This window comes from Notechis scutatus, chromosome 5 (genome assembly GCF_049901735.1).
Source record: "Notechis scutatus isolate UNSWTSFEM ecotype Mainland chromosome 5, rNotScu1.2, whole genome shotgun sequence".
Classification (NCBI taxonomy): domain Eukaryota; kingdom Metazoa; phylum Chordata; class Lepidosauria; order Squamata; family Elapidae; genus Notechis; species Notechis scutatus.
In genome coordinates this window covers 67,697,979-67,720,058 of record NC_142013.1, presented here as the reverse complement: position 1 = coordinate 67,720,058, position 22,080 = coordinate 67,697,979, and the positions used below count along the sequence as shown (strand labels likewise).

The 22,080-nt window shown below is 37.3% G+C and overlaps 1 protein-coding gene and 1 non-coding gene across 8 annotated transcripts in view; one reads left to right on the top strand and one right to left on the bottom strand.

Moving 5' to 3' along the window:
- APOO (apolipoprotein O) overlaps positions 1-22,080 on the bottom strand; it is a 59,523-nt gene that overhangs the window by 17,576 nt on the left and 19,867 nt on the right. For 2 of the 7 annotated variants that reach the window (XM_087966912.1, XM_087966908.1), the window contains 3 exons: positions 17,948-18,039; positions 15,456-15,563; positions 8,717-8,800 (listed from right to left, as the gene is read on the bottom strand). In XM_087966912.1, coding sequence (XP_087823038.1) covers positions 8,744-8,800; positions 15,456-15,563; positions 17,948-18,039 — 257 coding nt within the window. In that variant the 3' untranslated portion in view covers positions 8,717-8,743. The remainder of the gene's footprint in view (positions 1-8,716; positions 8,801-15,455; positions 15,564-17,947; positions 18,040-22,080) is intronic. The other 5 variants (XM_087966910.1, XM_087966914.1, XM_087966909.1 and 2 more) reach the window with 4 other exon arrangements.
- LOC113414122 (FERM domain containing kindlin 2) lies at positions 1,022-3,864 on the top strand. The gene is made up of 2 exons (XR_015749978.1): positions 1,022-1,148; positions 2,726-3,864. It is a non-coding gene; the product is annotated as an FERM domain containing kindlin 2 (transcript).

Below are 22,080 nucleotides of genomic sequence, written 5' to 3'. Positions count from 1 at the left end.
AAAAGTATAAATATAATGATTTGAATTGAGATGAGATAATCAAATAAAGTTGAGAAAATTAAAAGAGGGGAAAACTATGTAGAAAATGTAAAACAGTAATAAGATATGGAATAGAACACTAAAATGAGCATGAAATTGAGTTTGTGTCTGTATGAAGAAGTGTAACCCGGGACCATGCTATTTTCAAAAAAGATGTTTTATTTGTATTTTTGTTTTTGTGAAAACCCAAATAAAATTTCAAAAAAAAAAAAAAAAAGAAAAGAAAGAAAACAAGCCTAACCACCAACCTCACCCTGAGTTTGCATATCCTAGCAAATTTGCATATTTCTTCACTTTTTTTTCTTAGCAAGGTTGTCAGGATTTTTTTTTGTTTGAGGTCTATTCTGAATATATTTTGCTGTTGTATTTTGTACTAATTGACCTCCTAAGATGTTCAAGGGCAATTTTGTGCAGAATGTATTGCAGTAATCTAAAGAAGATGACATCTGTTACGGATTATTATGATTAGGTGTCTTTGTGCCTTGAAGGCTTGCAAGCCTCAGACTGGACATGCACTAATGCACTTCACTGAGGCCTTGAATGGCAAAGACACATTTAAGAGTGTGTGGCAGAGCTCCACATTGTGCTCCTTCAGGGAGGTTGCAGCTTTTATCCAGAGTCAGAGACTCTGGATGAAAGCTAAAAAGATGGGAGTCCCATTTAAAAGGCAGTATTAAGGCAAAGATTAATTTTGCATCAAATAGGGGAAATAAGATTGGGAGAGAGCATATTTGGAATAGATGGCTTATTTAAATTATAGCAGGGAAGGTTTGTACAGTATTGGTTGCAAGAGGGAAGGAAATTTTCTGTTGGAGCATTGCATCTTCTGACCTTAAATGGTCTGTTGTATTTCACAGTGGCGCATAGCATTCGATCAGCTAGAAAAAATGAGAACTTTGTAAAAAGTTTATAGATACTTTTTGGGGGGGTCTCTGGTAATAAGAACTGTATACTGCCCATAGGGTGGGTTATGAATCGATAATTTGGTTATGTCTCCATAGTACGATGCAATCAGAATAAATCAGCTATATGAACAATCCAAATGGGCTATTCTTTTGGAAGAAATCGAGTGCACAGAAGAGGAAATGATGATGTTTGCAGCACTGCAGGTAAGTGTTGGCCCTGAAGACTCAGAGCTCTTTTAACTCTTGGTTTCTGTTTTCAAAGAATCCTTAGCAAACTCTGAAATCCTTGCTGTCCTAAATTTCATATATTGCATGTATTCTTTTTTGAGTTAGAACATTTTGTCCCAACAAGTATTGCCTTTTTTTTTTTCCTGTAAGGTTTGCTTGAACCATTTTAGGGAATCTAAAATAGATTTGCCTCCTTTCAATGTCTCATGCAAAATAATTTGGCTTCTTTTTTCACAAACATGTTTGTATCTTTTTATTAGCTTTTAAGCAAACAACGAGTACATTAGGTTACTGAACCACAAGATTCTGGCACTTAGCCTCTCAGGCAGCTGGTGATAATTCCTGGGTTTCCCAAAAATATCTTTGCCCCTTCCTCCGTGTTCTCAGTCTGCAGCACATTTGGCAAACAAACTTATAAACACATTTAATGTATTTTTCACTGTACTTTCTTTTTCCCTTCTAAAGAAATTCCTTTCTATACTAGCAGTTTAGGGAGTCTCACATTGAACTCATTTGTGGTCTGTCTCTATACATAAGACGTACCACCTAGGAGCTCAAAATCTTCCTGGATTATTAGAACTCTCTAGGTACAACATAATCTTTTGAGGCCAAAGCAGATTGTGTTAACTATATCTAGAACTAAATGAAGTTTTGACATCAAAGCCACTTTCATTCTCTTAATATTTTACCATATGTGGAAATGCTTAGTGGCCACTTAAAAGAATCATAGTTATGGTAATAAGCAACAGCTTGTTATATCCAATTTCATTAATTAATACTGAAGCATCATTGGAAGCAGAATTACCTAGTATGAGAAATGGGAGGGCTTTGTATCATGTAAGGTACTCTATTTAGTAAAATAGTAAAAAAGACTAAGCTATTTCTTTCCTGGTTAATATAGGTATAGATATGTTTAAAGTTGTTGTTAGAAAAAAAAATAGAAGTAAAGGGAGATACATAGTTGGGAATATGCTTCTACAAAATGTTATACTCATTGCAGTGTGCTAAGTGAAGGGACTATTCATCATGGACCAAGTCTTTCCACGTAAAGAAAATTATTTTTGCTCTAAATCATGGGTCTCCAACCTCTGGGCCACAGCCCATTACCAGGCCGTGGCCCATTTGGAACCAGGTCATGCAGGTGGCAGGTGAGCCCATGCATGTGAAGCTCCATTTGTGTGGGCACATGCTCTTGTACAAATGGAGCTGTGTGCACACAGATGCTTGTCACGCCATCCCCATCCCTGCCAATCTGCCAAGCCAGAAAAGTTGGGGAATGCTGTTCTAAATACTTCTTATAGAAATGAACTAAGGGATATGAACCCAATCATGTTAACTACTGAATCAAAAACAATGAGCTTTATTTGTAAAATGAATTCTACATTAAGAATTAGCTGAGTTAAATCACAAAACATGTCCCACACTTGTCTTCTAGCTGTCATTTAGATTTTTTATTAGATATGATACCAAGTGCTATGAAGGCTACATTGTATTATCACCAGCGTTTGAGCAGATCAAGAGGATACGTACAATTATTTTTCATTTTATTTCAGTACCACGTCAATAAATTGTCAATCATGTCATCTGAAAATCACTTGAATAACAGTGACAAAGAAGTTGATGAAGTTGACGCTGCCCTTTCTGATTTGGAGATTACTCTGGAAGGTGGGAAGACCTCCACAATTCTGGTAAGAACTGAGAAGTAAGAGCTTAATATTTTTCCCAAGAATGTGAGACTAATAGTCCAGACGCAAGAGAAACATGCTGGTCATATATGGGCAGTTTGAGAAGAATTCAGTTCATAACTAAAACAATAGGTATCTGGGTTTCTGGAGCATCTTTAACTGGATTAGGTAAAATCCTGCTAGTCCTTTTCATTGATTATTCCATACTGAGTTAGTAAACTACAGGTAGTCCTCAAGTTACGACTGGTCAAAGTTACGATTAACCTCCTGCTTATGATTTGTTTTTGGAGTGAAATGGCCATATAGTCATCACATACACATGGTCACATGATTACATTTTGGGTGCTTGGCAAACCACTCACCTTTATGGCTGTTTGAAGCATCCCATAATAATAAATGCGATTTGTTGACTTCCGGTTTGAGCTTCTTCAGCGACAGACCAAAACCTCGTCTCTCCGAGGCTTCGATCCGTGCTCGCCGCTGGAGCGCCCCGAGCCGGCTGGTTTTGGGGCTAAGCCACCCCATAGAGGTGGTGAAGAGGGGGAAGACTGCCTGCAGGGTTGAGGAGAGCTGCATCTCTCCTCCCCAGCTGGCCATTATTCCCTTTCCCGAAGGTGGTTGTAGCGGTGGTCAGAAATGGCCACCACAAAGAAGAACTCGACCGGGAAAGAATGTGCAGGAGGAAGATAAGAGAAAGTTTTGGTTGACCGGGTCAAACAGCAAAAGCAACAAATAAGGTACCCTGGAATTTAAACTTAACAACATTCTTCCCAAAGAAGATTTTGAAGCTGCGAAGGAGAGAGAGAAGGGAAAGGATTAGGTTTTTTTTCTTCCCTTCCTTATACTGACAGCTAAGAGACTTAAGCAAGAAACTGGAAAAAAAAATCCACTTTGACATTAATAGGCATCTAAGCTGAAAATAAACATCAAAGGGATAAATAAAGATTTCTGGACATTTAAAAGTTTTTAAAAGCTGGAAAGGAGAAAAAAAAAAAAGAATAGAAGGGTAGGATCTGGAAAAATGGAGGACTGCCTGGAATTAAGGAATGGAACTGTAATTAAAAGGAACTTACAGTGAAATTTTAACAAGATTCCTCAAAGATACATTTTAATGGAAACTTGGTAACAAAATAATAGAACCACAGGAACAGAAAGTGGAAAAAAGAAGCAAGTAGAAACAGCCTTGGATTATTTGGATTACTTGGTGATTTTGGATTTTTTGCATCTAGATGACTAAAATTAACTGGGTGGTTGTTTAAAAGTTTTAAAATGGTATCACTTTAGAAGAACTGAAAATGGAACTTAAAAATGGAAAGAAGAACACAAGAAGGGAGAAGTTCTTTTGGCTTCATATTCAATTCTTAGAAATGGAGATCTGGAACTATGAGAAGCAACAAGAAACACTTGCAGAACAAGAAGATTGGGACAAAGAAGAAGCCATCTTTAATGATCAAATCATTTTAAGTGGGGGGGAGGAAAAGGGGGAAAGAGAGTAAAAGGTTTAATATTAGAAAAACAACCAAAAAGAAGAACAATTTGAAAATAAGTATAATATTAGAAAGCAACAGAAGAGGGGATTACAGAAGAGAGAGTTAGAAGTAGAGAGACTAGGGGGTAAAAAGGGGAGGGAGAAGAAGAGGGGAAGAAGGCAAGGAAAAGAAGTTATAAAGACAAAACAAGAAATGGAGAAACAGGGAAAAGATATAAGAATTAAAAGTATAAGTTTGTTTAGAGATAATGGGTGAAAATTTAATTGTAAAAGGGATTCTGCAAAGGTACATAAGATAGTATTGTTATATTATAAATAGAAATAACTTTAGAAAATATGATTAAAATGATGGATAAAATATTTATTGTAATCAGTGGAATGTTTGTTAATAAATAAATGAATTAAAATGATTGAGAGAATTAAATTAGGAAAGGATGGGAACATTTTAATTATTATTACTGATTTATAAAAATATAAGTGAAGAGAAATATGGGGGAAAAAGAATTAATTATGGAAAGTTTATAAGTGTTCCCAAGGAAGTATGATATTCAATTGAAAAGAAATGTTAAAGATGTTAAGATTTTCATGAATATTAATGATAGAATTGAATTGGAATGGAATGAGTGTTTTATTTACATATATATATAATCTTTTTTTAAGAATATAGTATTTTAAGAATGTACTAAGCAGAATTCAATTGGACGTTATGTATTATATTGAATGTTATAATCTTAAAGGTACACATTGAAGCTTAAATAAGAGTTGAATGGATAAAATTAAAAGATATAAAGGTGTCATATTCCAATTAGTAACTACAGGGGAAATTTGTTTAATGAGAAAAGATAATATGAAATTGAAACAGGACAGACAAAAGTATAAATATAATGATTTGAATTGAGATGAGATAATCAAATAAAGTTGAGAAAATTAAAAGAGGGGAAAAACTATGTAGAAAATGTAAAACAGTAATAAGATATGGAATAGAACACAAAAATGAGCATGAAATTGAGTTTGTGTCTGTATGAAGAAGTGTAACCCAGGACCATGCTATTTTCAAAAAAAGATGTTTTATTTGTATTTTTTTTTTTGTGAAAACCCAAATAAAATTTCAAAAAAAAAAAAAAAAAAGAAAAGAAAGAAAACAAGCCTAACCACCAACCTCACCCTGAGTTTGCATATCCTAGCAAATTTGCATATTTCTTCACTTTTTTTCTTAGCAAGGTTGTCAAGGATGATCTGAAAGCTCTTGCTTCAACTTTACATGAATCATAGCATACCATGCTGTAAATTATAATGCGCTGTGATATATTGGTTTAGAACTATATCTATTTGATTACAGAGAGTCAGATTCAAGTTTGCTCTCAGCCATGGAAGCTCTTCAGGCGACTTGAAGCAGTCACTTTCTCTCTTTCATCCCAATCTAGCTCACACAACAGTTTTTATGGGGGGAAATTTATTTATTTATTTGATTTGTCAATCGCTTACAAGATAATAGGTATAAGTATATACATAGTTATGAATACGTGAGATGGATACGTATAAGAAGAATAAAAAGAAACAATACGACAGGGACGGTAAGAATGATTGGTGCGCTTATGCACGCCCTCTACAGACCTTTTAGGAAAGGGGTGAGGTCAATAGTAGACAGTCTAAGGTTAAAGTTTTTGGGGTTTGGGAAAGAAACTACAGAGTCAGGTAGAGTATTCCAAACACTGACCACTCTGTTGCTGAAGTCGTATTTTCTGCAATCAAGTTTGGTGCGGTTAACCTTGAGTTTGTATCTATTGTGTGCTCTTCTATTGTTATGATTGAAGCTGAAGTATTCATTTGCAGGTAGGACATTGCAATGTATGGTTTTATATACTATATTTAGATCGGACTGAAGGCAGTGTAGTTCTAGGTTTTCTAGGTCTAGAGTTTCAAGTCTGGTGGCATAAGGTATTCTGCAATGAGTAGAGGAGCAGAGAACTCTTCTTGAAATATTTCTGGACTTTCTCAACTGTGTTAATATCAGATACATGAAATAGGTTCCAGACTGATGAGGTGTATTCAAGTATAGGTCTAGCAAATGTTTTGTATGCTCTCATTAGTAGTGTGATATTACCAGAGAAGAAGCTACGTAGGATTAGATTAACAACTCTTAATGTCTTTTTGGCTATGTAGTTACAGTGGGCTCTAGCACTTAGATCATTAGAGATGAGTACTCCAAGGTCCTTGACAGAGTTTGATCCTCAACAAGGTCTTGACTATTCAGCTTGTATTTTATTTTCTGATTTTTTTTTGCCAATATGTAAGACAGAGCATTTATTTGTTGAGATTTGAAGTTGCCATTTGATTGACCATTCTGATACATAGTCAAGGTCCTTTTGGAGGGTAGTAGTATTGTCTGTGGTGTTGAATAGCTTTACATCATCAGTGAAGAGAACACAGTTGCTCTTAATATGATCACAGAGGTCATTTATGTAGAGTATGAAGAGAGTTGGTCCTAAAGCACTGCCTTGGGGGACACCACTGTTGACAGGTACAGAATTTGATAGAACGCTCCCAATTTTGACCATTTGTTGTCTGTTTGACAGAAATGCTTCTATCCAGTTATGTAGGTGTCCAGAGATTTTAGTTTCAGTAGTAGTTTGTACCACTGAATCAAAGGCTTTACAGAAGTCTATGTAGATTGCGTCTATTGCTTTGCCCTGATCGAATTGTGTACTCCATATGTTTTTGCAGTGAAAGATTTTTATTAGAGAGTAGGTTGTTTGTCTCTAAGTGGAGGAAAATGGATTGGTTAATAATTGATTCCATGACTTTACAGGTGACGCAGCATAAGGAGATTGGTCTGTAATTTTCAACTAGGCTGGGGTCTCCCTTTTTGAAGATGGGTGTCATGCCCCTGGTGGAGACTGACTCTGAGGAAGAGGAGGAACAGCCAACAGGGAGTGGGAGTGTGGCTCCAGAGGTGGTGGAGGAGGCTGGGGAAGGGCAGAGGCCAGCTGAGCAGTCAGAGGAGGATCCAGGCCCACCCCCTATTCATCCTAGATCATGCAGGGAAAAGCGAGGTCTAATCAAGAGATTACCATGATCCTCCTCGTGGCTTGCAGGTGGGAGCTATGTATATAAGTTTGCAATTGTGCAGTTAGAATTTGCAGGAGTCAATTTAGTGTTCACCTCGAAAGAGGTTTATCTTTGCTGGCGTTCTTCCCATGGACTTTTCTCGGTTATTTTCCTGGACTTTATGATTAGTTATCTTGGCTTGCTTCGGAACTCTCATCAATGTGGTTTGTTTTGGTTTTCTGTTTGCCTCATTATTTACTTTTGTGACTTTAAACTGTGCCTAATAAAACAGTGAAGTTAAGTTGAAGGCCTTACCGGACTTTAATATATGTTTTGGGTTATTTTTGAGAGACTACGGGTCATCACAATGGGGATGACCCCAGCCTAATTGAAAATTACAGACCAAATTGGAAGAGGAAGTGATAGAGACATTATGTTGAGCTCCTGACAAAAAGGCAGGATATACATTTAATAATTCAAGTGAATATGATGGCCAAATCTGAAAAACTTATTCTCACTTACTGAATCCAAAGTTTATACAGTTGTTAGGAGGGCAACATATTTAACAATGGCCATTAAATGGAAAATTTTAAACTGCTAACAGCTATGGTGGAAAAAATGGAGGGGGAGGGAATTATTTATTTACTTAAATGATTTATAGAGCAACACATTCACAGCAATTATTCTGAACAGCACACAAAGATTAAAACCTTTGTAACAATATAACCCCACGGTGTATTGGTTAAATAATAACCCTCCATACAAAAGGCAGATCACCATCAAAGATCACTGAACTACCTGGCCCAAATGCATATGGAATTGTGCAAGAAGAATTCAGCATGTTTAAATGTATTCTACTTAGCCCAATTTCATTTATTCTAATTGTTCATAGGTTTCATTGTTGCTGTACTAATATTATAAAGCACCTCAAATAATTTATTTTAGATAATCTTATGATTTAGTATATACTTTCTGTATGAAAAGTGGACCGTTTCTGGTCAACTAAAATTGCTCATCTTCATATAGTAGATTAGTTTGATTTGGCATGTGCGTTAAATTATTCCACTTGTTAATTAGAATATTATTGGAATAATTTGGAGCAGAATTCAGAAATATGTATTCTTATTCTGTTTCTGATTAATTGTTAGAATAAAAATAAATATTTCTGAACTTTGCTCCAAATTGTTCTAATAATGTTCTAATTAACAAGTGGAAAGATAGCAGTAAATGGATCTTTATTCTATCACTGGTATTCCTTATAAAGAGTACAATTTTAACACTACAATTTTATCCTAAGAACAGTACATGCTTGCTTTTCTTACCTGTTCAACAAGTAGTAATGGAGTAGTTTATTTTACTGCTCTTTCTTCTTGTACTTTCAATTCTTTATCACTTTCTGCGTTGGACTTAACAAATAAACAAGAAAATAAAAAAATACAGATTGAAGATATTTAGAAACAAAGTGAGAGATAACCAAGAAAGAAAGTCTTACAAAATTACCTCCTGAAATATTTATAAATATTTAACACCTCAAATACCATATGTTCATGTTAAGATGGTACCTAATTTTTATTTCTCCTAAGCATTCATTTTGAAATATTTGAGAAAAAACTGATACGTGGGCTTGGATTTGGGGGACAATGACACAAAGTGACTCCTTTGATTATATAACTCTGCCTATGGACAAAAAATATTTTGAGATAAATAATCAAATATCTGAGTAAATGAGACACTTAGTTGAAAAAGCAAGATAGTATTGTGTATTAAAAGGAAAAATGTCTGCATCTATTTTAGAAATAAAATAGGTGTTAGCAAACTTTTCATGATATATTGATCACATTAATTTATTTAATTTTAACCTCAGGGGGATGGCGGTATTGCTTTAGAGACTAATACATGTTACTCATAGAAAAAAACACAAACCTATTACAAAAACCTGTCCAATCCAATACCCTCTGATGCAGTGACAATGGTGCTGAGCAATTGATTTCAAAGAAACCATGAAGAAAACATGCAGTTTTCATAGAAAACTGGAATAAATGCAGACACTTCGAAAAGAAGTATTGTCAAATGTCCCTTTAAAATAGCATCATCAAGTGCTTCTATGACAGGTAGAAAAATACCCCTAAACCTCCCTAGGAAAAAAAGGTAAGTTTTGGTGATAGGAGATTCAATTCTCAAGGGAACAGAACCAGCCAGTGGTGGGATTCTACCGGTTCACAACTATTCGGTAGAACCATTTATTAATTTTCTGAGAGTTTGGAGAACCGGTTGTTGGAAGAAATCTCCTTTTGTTTTTTCCTACTTTACAGGGCTAATCCTGTAAGGAAGGCAGGAAGGAAACATTCTGGTGTAGTTTCTAGTCTAATCTTTATTGCCCTGCTTACAGAAACTGCCTCTCCATTAACCCTTATTACATTCTTGGCAGTAATCCTAGACCTTGCTGTCACCTCCAGAGCCGGAGGTGTTTTTTTTTCTTTTCTGGTACTTTGTTGGGGCTTGATTTTCTTAAAGGGGAAGGATTGTTTTAAACTTTTTACACTGCTGTTGGGAGGAAATACATCCCTGTTGGAGTGCTTCCAGCCAGGATGCAACAATAAGCACTTTGAAGAAATAATTGAATAATGAAGCAGAGCTGCTGGAAAGAAGCTTTTAATGACAAGGAACCAAGATGAGTGACATTCAGTAAGGCTTCTTGGCTTGTTAGAAAGATTGACATTCAAACGCAAGTTTACATACCCTTTCTGAGTTTTGGTTTAAAACTGGTTTTTGGTGAAGTTTAATTCTGTGCTTGATGACGTTTAATACTGTGTTTATTGATGGGATAATTTTCCCTATTCAGCTTTGTTTGGAAGGAAAAAAATTTATCTCTGTTCCCGAAAAGAAACTGGGTTGAGAAATCTGGCTAGTTCCTGTGTCTATTTGTTCTGGTAATTGGTTTAATAAGCAACAGCTACTGTGTTTGCTCCTTTGCTACATTCTAGCACTAATTGCTTTCTTTGTTATTAAGCTTATCTCAAGTGTTTACACTTGAGCTTGCCTAGGGTGTGAACTCTGGCAATGACCCAGACAAGGCTTGTGTTTTAGTTTTAAAAGCATTTAAACTGTTATGATTTAATTATTTGTATTGTGTTTGAATTTTTTCCTGCCTCATGGTTTCTTTTTCGATCTGGGGAGGGGGTCTTCCTTCACTGCATTAGTGGTTCCTAGCACTGTCCTTTTGGGGTGTACTTCCAAGAGGCGGGATGTAAGCTTGGCATTGATTTTTTAACTGCCTTTCTGGGGGGCATGTGATCTTTCCTTAAATCTGGATGATTTCCTTAGGATATCTTTTGAGGTGAGTGAGTCCAGCTGGTATCTTTAAGTGGTGCAATGGATCTAAGGATTGCTTCTCCTGGGTGTGCTCTTTCTGGACAGCTTAAATGACCTCTCTGCAAAAGGGTTTCACTTTATGAGCAAGAGTTGGCTGCTGATAGTTATCATTGCATTTTAATTATTTTAATTCTTCAAGGTGCTCTGGCACCCTGCCTGATTTGTAACTCGGGCTTGCAGGTCTTTTTAATCTAATAATTGGTATTTGGAGCAGCTTTTTGCAAGCAAAGAAGCTTTTTGTATTTTTGTACAGGTAATTCTTGACTTACAACGGTTCATTTAATGACCATTCAAAGTTACAATGGCACTGAAAAAAAGTGACTTATGACTGTTTTTCACACTTATGACCCTTGCAGCACCCCCACGGTCACAAGAGGCCAGGCGAGGAGAAGCACCCCTCAATGTGAGTGATGTCAAGTTGGTGATGCCCACCCAATCACATGACCACCCAGTCACGCCTACTCAGCTGGTCATTAGGGCAGAGAACAGGTTGTTAAATTATTTGAATCCTACCACTGGAACCAGCTGTCTGAAGACCAGACACTCAATCCAAAGAGATATGTTGTCTCCCTGGAGCTAAAGTCAAAGATGTGGCTAAGAACCTAACCAAAATAATAAAACCCAAAGATTACTACCCTTTTCTACTACACGTAGAGACAAATGACATGAAAATGGACCTGAAAACAATATTGAGTGATTAAGAGCAGCTAGCCAAGAAAGTTAAGGAGTTATGTGCACAAGTAGTTTTTTCATCTGTACTGCCAAAGGAAGGTTGAATAAAAGATTCTAAAAGTGAACCACTGGCTAAAGGATTGGTATTGCCAAAATAACTTTGGATTCCTGGACCATGGTCTGCACTACCTCCACGATGGGCTTCTGGCAAGGGATGAGCTGCACATCACAAAAACTGGGAAGAATGTTTTCAGAAAACAACTGGCTCAACTTATCAGGAGGGCTTTAAACTAAAATTGAGGGGGGAGGGTGTCCAAACTTTAGGATTTTCAGGACCTAATTCTAAGCAAAAACCCCTAGAAAACAAATCAAATAATGAGGTAAGAAGGGATGGGAAGGAAGAGAAACTCAACCATCAAATAGGAGACATAGGAAGCATACCAAGAGTCAGACATAAAGATCTCAAATGCCTGTATACAAATGCACAAAGTTTGGAGAACAAACAAGTGAACTTGAATTATTAAGCCATGAAGGTAGATATGATATAGTTGGAATCACTGAAATATGGTGGGATGAAATCCAATTACTGGAACATAGTAATAGAAGGATACAAACTGTTCAAAAAACCCAGGCCCCATAAAAGAGGAGGTGGATTTGCACTCTATATAAAAGACATTGCTACAAAAATGTACGAATCCAAAGACAAAAATCTCCTAGAATACATATGGGTCAATATAAAAGAAAAAACGAATGACATTGCCATAGGTGTATACTACAGGCCACCCAACCAAGTAGAAAAAATAGATGTACTTTTTGGTAACCAATTAACAAATATATGTAGGAAACACACTATAATAGTAATGGGGGAAGACTAAGAGAGAAATCGAATAGGTTCCTGACCAACTAAGGTGACAACTTTGTTGCCCAAAAGATAGACGATGGAACTAGAGAGACAACCATACTGGACTTAATTCTCATGAACAGAGAAGAAGTGATAGAAGGAGTTGAAACTACAGAAACGTTGGGTGAGAGTGACCATGTCATAATAGAATTCAACATAAACACAATCAACAGAACACAATGATACCAGAGTCTTAGATTTTAAAAGAGATGATTTTAACAAACTTAGAGAGAATCTGGGAAAGATTCTTTGGATGAAATTCCTAAAGGAGAAAACAACTCAAGAAGCTTGGAAAACTCTGAAAAATATGATCATAAAGGCCCAGACCAGCACAATACCACTGAAAAATAAAAACAAGAAATTCAAGATGAAACCAGCATGGCTGCACAAAGATCTTTCTGATAAACTGAAAGTACAAAAAATGGACACATAACTAAGGCAGAATATCAGCAGATAGCCAGAATCTGCAAAGACAAAATCAGGAAAGCAAAGGCTCAGAATGAACAAAGACTTGAACAAAATAAAAATAAAGTTTAGATAAAGCAATAAAAAAAGTTTCTTTCAACATATAAATAGCAAGGAAAAAAATCAATGAAACAGTTGCTTACTTGCCATCTTTTCTCTAAAGAGAAAAGATGGCAAGTAACAGGCAGCAGAGAGAAAGCAGAGCTGCTTAATTCATTCACAAAAAAGAAACTATAGTCCAACCTACCAAAAACATAACTGTAAAAGACAGACTAGAAATAAAAATTAAAATAAACAAAAAAATAGTAAGAAAACATCTGTCTGATCTTGATGAATACAAATCACTGGGACCTGACTGATTATATCCCAGAGTTCTAAAGGAGCTGGTAGATGTCATATCTCAGGACCACTGTACCACATCTTTCAAAAATCCTGGAGCACCAGGGAACTTCCAGAGGACTTGGAAAAGAGCTGATGGGGTTCCCTTCTTCTTCTTCTTAAAAAAAAGGGGGTGGTGGGGGTGGTGATGGAACCAGACTCAGGAAACTACAGATCAATCAGCCTAACATCAATACCTGGGAAGATACTGGAAAAGATAATCAAAAACCAGATTTATGATTGGCTTACGCACAACAGTGGAAATGTAAAGAAACTCCAAATGAATTAAAAATAATTAGGAAAATCTGGATGTGCGCAGAGATGGACAAATTGACAAAAGAATTAAAAAATAAGGATGAATCGGATTATTACAAAGTATGGGGTAAGTTTTATGGTTGGTTAGAAAAGAGAAAGGATCAAGACAATAAGAAATAATTAAATGTGTGTGTGTGTGTGTGTGTGTGTGTGTGTGTATTATATATAGAATATAAACATGCACTATTTTTATATGTGATTTCACAATGTAAGACAGTTGTGGGTTAGGAGGATTGTACCATGTTCAATGTTTTTAATGTTTTTGTTTTTGTTTGTGTTTGTTTAATAAAATTTTTAAAAAAACACACCAGATCTATGAACATATACAAATGAGTAAAGTAATAAGTCAGCACAGGTTTGTTAAAAACAGATCATGCCAAACCAATCTTACTTCATTCTTTCATATAGTGACTAAATTAGTAGACCAGAGAAATGCTGTGGACATAGTATACTTAAAGATTTCAGCAAGGCATTTGACAAAGTAGATTACAACCTACTTCTTGGTAAGCTAGAAAAAAGTGGGATAGATAGCATCACCATCAGATGAATTTGTAACTGGGTGACAAACCATATTCAACAAGTAGTCCTTAATGGTATTACGTCTACATGGAGGGAAGTAAGCAGTGGAGAATAATAAGGTTCCATCTAAGGCCCAGTACTCTTCAATATCTTCATAGATGAGGGTATAGAAGGGAAACTCAACAAATTTGCAGATGATACTAAGCTGGCAGGAATAACCAACACCCTAGGGTCTGCTGCTTGAGTGGGGAGTTGAACTAGATGACCTACAAGGTTCTTTCCAACTCTATTATTGTTATATATTGGCAATCATAAACTTTATGTTGTCCCCTTCTGGCTTAGAGAGACTAGCGAGACAAAAATTTAAATATTTATTCTTTCTACTAAGATTTATCTCAAATTGTAATGATCAACTAAGACAGCGGGAATAAAGTTCATGTTCTATAGTTGTTATAATATACAACTGCCATTCGGTATATCCAGCATAGGCAATGGAAGGGAGTTGTAGTCCAAAATACATTGAAATTATCTAGAAGTTTATCTTTACCCTAAAGTATAATTTGTTTCTTTGTTAAATTTATTTGCTGCCCATCTCACCATGGGGCTACTCTGGGAGGCTTACAATAAAATGGAAAAAATGTAAACACAACATTTTTATGTTATGCAAAGGAACAAAATAATAAAAACAAACAATGGAAGCACAATAGTATGAAGTTTAAAAAGATGGGAAGAGAGGGAGCAGGTAACAGAGGGGGGAGGGGGGGGGGTCAGTTAATTAGTTTGATAGCCACCTCCAGTGATGTACTCCCCTAATGCAGCAGTCCTTTCTGTCTTGGTAGGCCAGTGGGCAGGGGGAGTCAGACGGGATAGTTCTGTGTGACAAGCAACAAGCATGTGAGTGCCCATCAGTGGTGGGACTCAATATTTTTTTACTGGTTCTGTGGGAGTGGCTTGGTGGGCATGGCAGGGGAAGGATACTGTAAAATCTCCAGTCAGAGATAGTATTTGTCGGTTTTCCGAACTATTCAACATTTTCCATACTGGTTCTCCAGAACTGGTCAGAACCTACTGAATACCACTTTTGGTGCCCACCACTCACAAAATGGAGCTGTATGTGAACACAGGCTCGCTCACCGTTCATGTGGCCTGGTTCCAAACAGGCCGGAGTTCAATTTTGGGCAAGGCCAAGGGGTTGGGGGCCCCTCCCCAAATGGATCTCCAGACCAAATGGCAGAGCAAGGTCTTCAGGCCTTTCCTAATTATTACTGAAGTTTGTGGAACCAGCATATGATAGCTTGTGTTTATCCATAGCATTTATAACTACAATACAATATAAGGACAAATCAGCAGAAATGAAGAAGTACATGCCAAATCAAAACAAAAAAGCCAAGAACCACCAAAACAAACTCATCAGGAAAGAAATATTTCAGATACCATACCTTGCTACTTGCTTTTGCAGACTTTTTCTTTTTTGAACTATCTTTCCAAAGAGATTCTAGGCTTATATATGCTTGTAGACTCCAGTCATATAGGCGAAAGCCAGTTACCTTTCAAAAACCAGTGATATGATGATAGTCATCTTAAGAGGTATACTTTGGCTTTATCAATTTCAATAAATAGTACATTTCTAAGTTTAAGTAGTATAGCAAATCATGACACTGAGAGAAAAAGCTATAATTATAATGTAAACCAGATAGCAAGATATAATTGCTACTTTATTCAACTTATACTAAAATACTTTGATCATATACAAACACTGATATTCCCATTATACAACATTTTCAATTTCTCCAGTGCCACCATAAAAGTGAATTTATAGGTCAGCCACAAGTATTGCTCAGTATGACTTTGTTATAATATAAATAAAGTATATAGCTGACATTTATTTGGAAAAGGCAACACAAAACAAAAAAAGCATCTGATTTTCTTACCACTTTTGAAATAAACTGTAAGTAGAAATCTTGCTTTAAATTATTGCTTACAAAACAAATAGAAATTCCTATTTTACATAGCAACATCTTGCACAACCCCGTATTGACAGGAAGTATTTCCAGAAAGCTTTTAAGGGGCCGCAAATCTGTATAGAGAGGGCAATTTTTTTTCTGCTTGTGTAAACACCCTTAAATTTCCATGCTATGATTCAATAGAGAACAAATTATAGAGTTACAAAATGTGAACAGATGTAGCTAAAACTATGATTTTGAAAAGTGTGAGACTTGACAGAAACAAATGAAAACATTTTTCTCTGAGAACATTTACAGTTTAAAAACTGAAATTCTGAATTTCAGCTGCAAAAGCAGGTATGCATTAGTTCTGTGCATTTATTAACAGAACTGAAAACTCCCACCCTAAACAACTTCATCTTCCATCATTTCACGTTTAAAAAATATTATACTTTCAAGACTCATTTAATAGATGTCAAGAATGATTCGCTCTTTCACCTAGTTACTTCTTTGCTCTCAGCTTGCCTACAATTGGGAGGGGGGTAGTTGGAATGTCTGCAGTGGGAATGGAATGCCAAGACTGTCTGCAGATCCCGAGACCCTGCTGCCAACCCCAAGATCATGCTGCGCAGGTGTTTGAACGATACAGGCCGTTCTCATAACAAAAGGAGCTGATTTAATTGGACAACACAATGAACTAAAGGGGGTGGCCAAAGGGTTTAATTCTGTGGGCTTTTGCATGGGAAACTCAGCTGGTTTCGTTTCTTCTGTGCCAATGTAGTGTATTCAATAAAGTTTTACTTTTTGGGAAGAATAATGTCCTAGGAGTTCTTTTTTTTTTTGGGGGGGGGGGGGGGGGTATTTGCTAGCTGGACAGCTAACAATAGATAGCTTGGTTGGTTCAGTATTTACTATGTTTCCCTGAAAATAAGACCCAGTCTTATACTTTTTTTTGCCTCCAAAAGAGGCACCAGGTCTTATTTTGGGGGGGGGTGTCTTCCACTGTTTCACCTCACGGCGGCATTGACAGCCCTGCCCAGCAGAAGCCCATGTGGTCGCTGCTGGCCCACTTCAGGAAAGTCTTCTGCAGTCAAGAAACAAGTTTTGACAGTGCCTCTGATGGTGAAAACGGAGGCCACGGGGTGCTGCACACGTCAACCTGGAGCTCTTTTATGGGCTGCAAAACAGAGATGGGGGGCAATGGTATGTAGCAGCAGAAGAAGTGGGCCGGCAAGGTGAGACCTGGCTGCAACTGTTTGAAGATAAAGCAGTTCCACCATCTCCATCACCACCCTAGCTTGATTTTTACCTGTGTGCCTCACCCCACCCTGTGCAACTAGGTACAATGGAGTGGGCAGGGTCTTAATTGAGGGTAGGGCTTATGTTGGGTGCACATGCAAAAATCAAGCTAAGGCTTATTTTCAGGATAGGTATTGTTTTCAGGGAAGCACAGTATCATTGGAAAATATTGCACTGTCTCAAATTATATTCAAGAAAGGATGGCTATACAGTTCTAATATACTTTTTTAGCTGCAACTGGTTAAGTAGACACACTTTATAAAATAAAACAAAGAAATAAATAAGCTGTCTTCAACATTACTAAGAAGAGGAAAACGTAACTGACAAGAAAGGAAACTACAGGAACCCACACATTTTTTTCATAAGAGGCTCTGCAGAAAAATAGTGATATTAAGTATGTGCTAATGAGAACATTTTGTCTCCTGGATTATTCATTAAGGAATTAGAATTAGACTTGCAAATCCCTAAGATCTCCCTAACTGATATACCGGGATAAATAAAAAATCATGATGGACTGGGACTAAGTAGACTCAACTATATTTGTATGTGTATGCACCCAGACATATTAACTCATGTCTATATTTACACTTTAGCCCAACACTTTGGACTAAATGTATTATTTAAGTAAAATTACAAGATTACAAGAAATATACGAGTACATAAATAAGAAAGATGATTTTAATAATTACCTTGGCAACAGCAACTGTTTGCTGTGGATAGTAGACAGCAGTACCAATCCCCACGAAGCTTATTGGATACACCAATCTTTTAATTTTGGAACCTATTCCATAGAAGAAATGTTATTTCTGATGTGTGATATACTGAATAAGATGAAATTAAAAGGGCTTACTTAGAGTACAGCATACAATGTCAGGGAAATCTACAAATGCTACACACAATGCAGTCCTGATAGCCTAAATTGCTAGTTCATTCTGTTTAGTGCTTGCGTGCCTATCCTTGGTGCACCACAGGGGACAAACTATTTTACACTAGCTGACTAGCAGTGTTCAGGTTGCTGAGTCTTCCAGACTCCTCTGCTGATCTCACCTCGCCTTATGTTGCGTTGTCTCACATCCGACTAGGTCTAGAGCTGGCTTCCCCTCACATCACACACAAACATAGCTAGGTTTTTCCTGTCGAAGTGGTATCCATTTATCTACTTGCAATATTGCATGCTTTCAAATTGCTGGGCGGGTAGGATCTGGGGAGTGAGCGATGGGAGCTCATTCTGTCTCACACAGATGGGCTCGAACCGTGTGCAGACCATTTCTGGCCAACAGTTCCACTGTCATTAAGTCACTGCACCATGTCTCCAAAAGGGTAGATTCTCAGCCTGACAAATTACTTTGGCAATAAGTAGGCAGGGAAAAGTATATAAAATGATGACAATTAGATATAAAGATATAGGAAAAGTGAAGTGAAGAGCAAAGGAATACTAAACACTGTAGCAAGATGATGCAAGCCTGGCTTTGATCATTGAAAGTCCCTACCCACATATTCTTACTTTATAATTCAATCTCCAAATTCTAAAACATCTGAAAAAGTACATATTGTCTGGTCAAATAGATAGATTCAACAAATGATAAAGACTTGCTCTGGTAATTAAATGCTGTTTATAAATAACTAGTGTTTATATTGTGTCAGGTTATTCATTTATCAATCTATCCTGGAAGGATTTCTGATTAATAGAAGATATAAGGTTTAGTCAGGATTTTTTTCTACCTCTACTTCATCTACTAGAGACTGAGAACTTATACCATATACAAGACATACCTTATAGCTATTATCTTTGACATGAATTCAGCAATAATATGAATACAATGCTTATTTGTGATGTCATACATACATACATACATACATACATATGTGTATGGTATTCAGCTTTGTTCAGGTATTTTCCCACGTCATTATAGTTGTGCTTTTAAAGTTGTAGCAATGTTTCGGCAGAATCTCATCTGCCACCATCAGGCTTCTGTATTGTGTTTGACAATTATAATGACGTGGGAAAATACCCAAACAAAGCTGAATACCATACATATAGATACCCGCAAAAACTCATTCGGGTTTTCTCCCACATAAAATTGGAAGTATCTAGGCGACGTTTCGATGAAGTCTCATTCATCATCTTCAGGCTTGTGTCTTCGGCTTTGTGCTTCTCAGAGTAATGTGAGCTGGGGATTTGAGCTGGTGAGCTGTGATCCTGTTGTTTGGCTTCATGTGGTTATGAACACATCTGACTACCAAACCAAGTTAACCAACCTACTCCAAGACCCCACATACAAACCCCTAAAGACAGACCCCACCACCTACCTAGAAAAAACCACCAGATCCAAAATAAAGAAATCCAGCAAAGAATCATACCCAGAGAGAAATCATCCAGTTGCCCTAAGCTTTATGGTCTCCCCAAGATACACAAAGGAACCCCACTTAGACCAATAGTCAGCTCCATAGGCTCACCTCTACAAAACCTAGCCAAATTTCTCACCAAACAACTACAACCCTATGCAGAATCCATCAACTCACACGTAAGAAACTCATTCCAGTTCATCGAGATCATAAAGAAACAAAACTTACAACCCAGCGACCTACTAGTGAGCTTCGATGTCATATCCCTCTTCACCCAAGTGCCAATAAAAGATGCCTTGACAGCCATCCAAAATAAATACAACCCCCCCAAGCACATCCTAGATCTGACCAACCACTGCCTATCCAATACATACTTCACCTACAACGGACAAAAATACAAACAAATAGAAGGAGCACCCATGGGATCACCCCTCTCACCTGTCATCGCAAACCTCTACATGGAACACTTTGAAACACAAGCTCTAGAAAAATATGATCACAAACCCAAACTCTGGCTCAGATACGGAGATGACACCTTCATAATCTGGCCACACGGGAAAGAAAAACTGAACAACTTCCTTACACACCTCAACAGCCTATACCCCAAAATACAATTCACCATGGAAACAGAAGCTAACAATCAACTTCCCTTCCTAGATGTCTTAGTATACAAAAAATTCAATGGCTTCCTAGGACACACCATCTACCAGAAGAAAACACATACAAACCGCTATCTACACGCACTCTCACACCACCACCCAGCACAGATCAATTCCGTAGCCGAGACACTCATCTCCAGAACAAAATGCTTAGCCAACGAACAACAGCTAAAAACCGAACTAAACACTCTCACTAACGTACTAACAGCCAATGGATTCCAAAAAAAGAAGATTACCCACCTAATCCAAAAAGAAACCCCAACCAAAATCCAAGACAGAGAAAAAGAGAACGGCAAAGCCCTCCTCCCATATATAAAAGGCACTACAGACAAAATCAGCAAGATCCTCCAAAAACACAACATTAAAACAGCATTCTGCACAAACAGAAAACTATCCACCATCCTAAGAAACCCTAAAGACAAAATCGAGTTAGAAAACCAAGGGGTATACGAAATCCCTTGCACCGCCTGCCCCACCACATACATCGGACAAACTAACAGAAGAATAAGTGCATGCATTGAAGAACACAAGAACTCAATCAAAAAAGAAGAACTGACCTCTTCCCTGGTCCAACACCTCAAAGCCACAGGACATGAGATTGACTTTAAAAATACCAGAACTATCACCAAAACCAAACACTTCAACAACAGAATAATCAGAGAAGCCATAGAGATAAAAAAAACGCCCACACGAAAAAACGCCCACACGAACAAATGAGATGATACCTCCCGCCTACCAGCCATTTGGAAACCCGCCCTCATGAACAAATGAGTACCTAACATGAAGAATGACACCAGACCCACACCCACGAGGGCCACACAAGATGCTACCACCACACTTCCACGTAGAAAGCAGACTCACACGCACACAGATGATGAGACATGACCATGGACCAGAAGCCGTACCGCAGCTGCATCACTACCCGCTTCAAACCCCTCCAACCCATACATGAAGCGAACGGATGCCCACCATGAAAATGTGGCACGACCACGAACGCGAAGCCAAACAACAGGATCACAACTCACCAGCTCAAATCCCCCGGCAATTAAGACTAACCTGAGTACAACCAAGCCCCCCACCTGAACAGAACACACCCCCAGCCAATCAAAATACAGCCAGACCCCCCAACCAATCAGAACACAGCCAAACTCCCAACCAATGAGAACACACCCCAACCAATCAGAACACAGCAAAGCCCCCATCAGGTCACACCCCCACTAGCAGTTAAAAGGAAGAAGCAGCTGAAAGCTCACATTACTCTGAGAAGCACAAAGCCGAAGACACAAGCCTGAAGATGATGAATGAGACTTCATCGAAACGTCGCCTAGATACTTCCAATTTTATGCGGGAGAAAACCCGAATAACCAAAGATATATATCTATATATCTATATCTATATCTATATCTATATATCTATCTATCTATATACACACACACACGCACACACATATATATATATTGCTACAACTTTAAAAGCACAACTACAATGACGTGGGAAAATACCCTAACAAAGCTGAATACCATATATATATATGTATGTATATAGATAGATAGATAGATAGATAGATAGATAGATAGATACATAGATAGATAGATAGATAGATATAGATATAGATATAGATATATAGATATATAGATATATAGATAAATATATACATATACATATATATATGGTATTCAGCTTTGTTCGGGTATTTTCCCACGTCATTGTAGTTGTGCTTTTAGAGTTGTAGCAACGTTTCGGCAGAATCTCATCTGCCATCATCAGGCTTCTGTACTGTGTCCGTCTGTGAGTCAGGCCCCCACAGTTGTTTACTT